Source organism: Sinohyriopsis cumingii, chromosome 4 (genome assembly GCF_028554795.1).
Source record: "Sinohyriopsis cumingii isolate HCF-2022 chromosome 4, ASM2855479v2, whole genome shotgun sequence".
NCBI classification, from domain to species: Eukaryota; Metazoa; Mollusca; class Bivalvia; order Unionida; family Unionidae; genus Sinohyriopsis; species Sinohyriopsis cumingii.
In genome coordinates this window covers 54,646,773-54,650,716 of record NC_142964.1, presented here as the reverse complement: position 1 = coordinate 54,650,716, position 3,944 = coordinate 54,646,773, and the positions used below count along the sequence as shown (strand labels likewise).

The following is a 3,944-nucleotide window of genomic DNA, read 5'->3' as shown; positions in this document are numbered from 1 at the left end:
TTGAAGTGGCAGACAGAAAAAGAGGTGGGAAGACAACATTAAGATGTGCACATGCATGGGATTTGAAGATTGCCAAAGGGCAACAGAGAACAGAGAAAGATGGAGAGAATTGGTTGTAAAGTCAACTTTGGTGCCCCAACGATCTCTAGGGCTAAGGGATTGATGATGATGATGATAAGGAAAAGGATGAGGATGAGGATGATGATTACATGGTAAAACACAATTTCCTTCCTCAATTATTATTGTTTATTAATGTCAGAGTCTAAAGCGTTTCGTATCCCACAATCATTCAAGCTTCCTCCTTGATGGGGCGCTGGGTGACCCAATGGTCTACAGCACTCGCCTTTACATATTATTCATATGTCACCTCTGTTCGAGTTGCCTCGAGTCTCGGTCAAGCTAGCGTGGGTATGGGACAATGTTTGCCAGTAGCTTTCCGTATGTTGGTGATCCTTCCAGGAGTCAAATCATGCAAAGTATGCTATAACAGTTCCCTTAGTGTCTTTCCTACATCGTGGACACCTGTACAAAGCAGGTGCACATTGTGGGCAGGATGTCATGTGTCCACATGGATGGAAAATCACGCAGGCCAGTGAATGAAGACAAATTTTGCAATGCAAGTTCTTTCATCTATTAATCTTTCAGTTTCTCTATGTATAAATTGGAGGTTTTCTGCAAATAAAACAACATATGTAATGAATAACAAAAGCAAAAATCTGAGAACATTTTGCATAATCTAGCTTTGAATTTTTTGCATCTTCGTACACAGAAGAATACTTTTTAATACTGATTTAATTAGGCAAACAAAATTATCTGTATTTCCTATTGCACTGGTTTTAAAATTCGGGTAGGTATGTAGGAATATTTAAACATACATTATATATTGTTTACAGTTCAAATACAAGTACACATGTCATATGCAGTATATGTAATGAGAAACATCAGTAACAATGTGAGAAGAACATTTTCCATAAACTAACTTTGAATATGTTCTAACTTGGTACACAGAATAATTGTTGTGCTTTAAATACTGTATTTATTATTATAATTATAATCCTTATTATCATAATTAAAATTGTTATCATAGTTAGTATTATATTCACTAAAATATATCATAACTTGGGCTATATGTATCAAATATGTTTACATCAGTAAGCATTATATTTTTTTAAAGCGATTGCTTTCATTACATTTACAATTCTGTCACAAATACGCATGTAAAAAATTCGTAATGTTCTTGGTACATGTGATGTCATCCTTTTCCTTTCGCTTGTATTTGTTCTTCTATCCGGGATATTAATATAAAAAATTCAGTTGGAAAGGAAAATACTGTAAACTTCACATAGTAGCAAATACACCACCCACTTCGATTCCAGTCTAACGATCTACATATGTTAATCTTGCGTGTTAATAATTCACTATACGCTACGCTACGGTATTTTGATGATTCAGCTATACACGGAAGGTTCCATTTCTAATAAATTAAATGTACATAATAATGTATCAATCTTACAACACCTAGTTATGAAAGTAAGAAGTATTTTGATGATTCAGCTATACATGGAAGATTCCATTTCTGATAAATTAAATGTACATAATAATGTATAAGACACTAGTTATGAAAGTAAGACATATTCGGGTGAAGATATGTTAAATCAAAAAGCCTTTGTCCTCAAATCCAAACTTAGAATTTGACTGAATTCCTTCCCGCCTTTTAACGAGTGCACAACTTCGGCTACTCGGAGTATAGTCTAATGCTTCTCAACTTCTATATGATCCACCCTTGGCGAGGTTCACACAATTACTGATTGAAAAATGGATTTGGTCCGAACCTAAGCGGTTGCTCGTTGAGATTCCGCCCTAGATTTTAATGTCTCAGTTTTGATTGGATACGGTCTGATCTCTTTGAAAACTGCTCAGGGGTAACTTAGCAATCACTTGTTCTACTCGGGTTCCCAGTCCCCAAAAGCCCGAACTTGCTCCAAGCCGGTCATGATATCACTGACTGATTACAAAACAAAAAGATGAGCCTCTACCTGGTCGGCCTGGTCGTAGAGCTCCCTTTGAAATGGCTTTGAACGGGTCGTTGCGTAATGGATAAACAACAGACAGGCAGTTTCTTGTGTCTAGAATAGGTAAAAAGTCGTAATCTTACATAAGACGTATTGACATTATCCCGGTGAATTTATCTACGAATTAACTCTAAGAAGATATGTGTATACGTGAAGTACAAGCATCAGCAAATTTTCTCCACAACATAGCAAAGTACTTTTTAAATTAAATATATTCGCTCTGGAGTCGTAAGAAATAAATCCATATCTTATATTCAGTTTATCTAAACCTGACTAGAATGATATACTTATTTAATTTTTATATGCTCGCTTTGTTCCATATATTATGATAAATCAACCCACCCACCCACATTTGTGTTGATACTGATGGACGATATTGTCAGTCTGATGTCACCTGTTCATTAAAATGTGTAATTTTGCTGCATGCAAATCATTGCGGAACAAACCTGCGTACACTTTAGACACATAGTGGTAACTGGTAACAGCCATTTCTAGCGCTATATTAAAAATGGCCATAGGAAAAATGGTTGTGCTATTCCACGTGGATTTACAAGTGACCGAACATAGGATTTGCTTCGGAAACATAATGTACGTTCACCGACAGTAGCTCCACAGACGCGATAAATTCCGGAAAGTGTATAAAATGTATACCGATGTGTGCAGGCAAAATTGGCCTCCACTATTTGTAGCTTTTAATGAATATGTGATATCATCCCCTAAACCGAAAATCAATATCGTAACGGGCGAGGAGCTGATTTATCGGCCTATTCTATATATATGGTTTTTGTTGGCTGGATTCTTCTTCGGCGGACTGACATTGGAAGACAGCGTGGTGGTCACTAATGCCAGTAATAATATAACATGTTAGCCAGAGATGATCTCTTTTTGTAGAAAAATGGTTAAGGTTTAGTAGAATATTATTTTCAAGGTCAAATGGTCAAAAGAGCTAAATATACAATTAGCATTATTATAAACCCACGCTATTCTTATTATCGTTTTCTCCAATCATTTCACTGGAATGTTCAATGCAACGTGATGCTGCAATAAATTTTGGATTTTATTGCGAGAAAACTATATATATCTATATCATGGTACTCGACAAGACATCAATAATTTATTTCCAGGAGATAATTCATGCGAATAAGGTTACATACAACTGTACTCCTCGAACTTTCTACTGAATCTTCTAACCTCTCTTTTGCCTGTATTTCTTCAACAAACTTGGCTCTCTTGTTGAAGGCAATATGGGGACAGCTGGGGTACCACTTGGCATGTTCAGTCCATGGCTCGTCACCAGGTTCCCAGTATCGGAGTCCACCACCACAGTAGTAACACTTTACACTATCACCAACACCCGAAGAATTCAAGAACATTAGGAGATAGACATACAGCAGAGCTATATGGAATTGCTTATATAAACCGAAAGAAACTATTTCAACATGTAGGAGATACATAGGAAAAGGCTGCAATAAAGACGCAAACAACAAATATCAAACATTCAATAAACATTTAGCAAATAGTTTATTCAAATTAGAAGTTATCGTTATCATAATTTACTGCACAAATAATGCAAATTAATTCAGCTAAATTCTGAATTACTTGTTGCCAAGACGTTTATTTTATTAGGCTTCTCTTGTTCAAATACGAAAGAATATTCTAATGCAAACATGGTCATTTTGTTCATTCAGTTTATGATAAGAAGAAATAATTGCATGTCATGTGATAGTTTGATGTCATGACTATGCATTTTAAATTCATAACGATCCTAAATTGTAATAATTCTCATGATAAATGATCATAAGAAACAGTAAACGAACGATATAGACCTGGACGGGTGTTGCATCACTTTATATGGAATATTCAAGTCCGAAA

At 35.5% G+C, this 3,944-nt stretch overlaps 1 protein-coding gene across 1 annotated transcript; it reads right to left on the bottom strand.

Moving 5' to 3' along the window:
- Nucleotides 1-467: 467 nt before the first annotated feature.
- Nucleotides 468-3,445, bottom strand: LOC149801191 (baculoviral IAP repeat-containing protein 7-B-like). The gene is made up of 2 exons (XM_089956776.1): nt 3,227-3,445; nt 468-623 (listed from the first exon to the last, which is right to left on the bottom strand). Exons 1-2 carry the CDS (start codon nt 3,443-3,445, stop codon nt 468-470), a joined length of 375 nt encoding a protein of 124 aa, XP_089812902.1.
- Nucleotides 3,446-3,944: the final 499 nt, after the last annotated feature.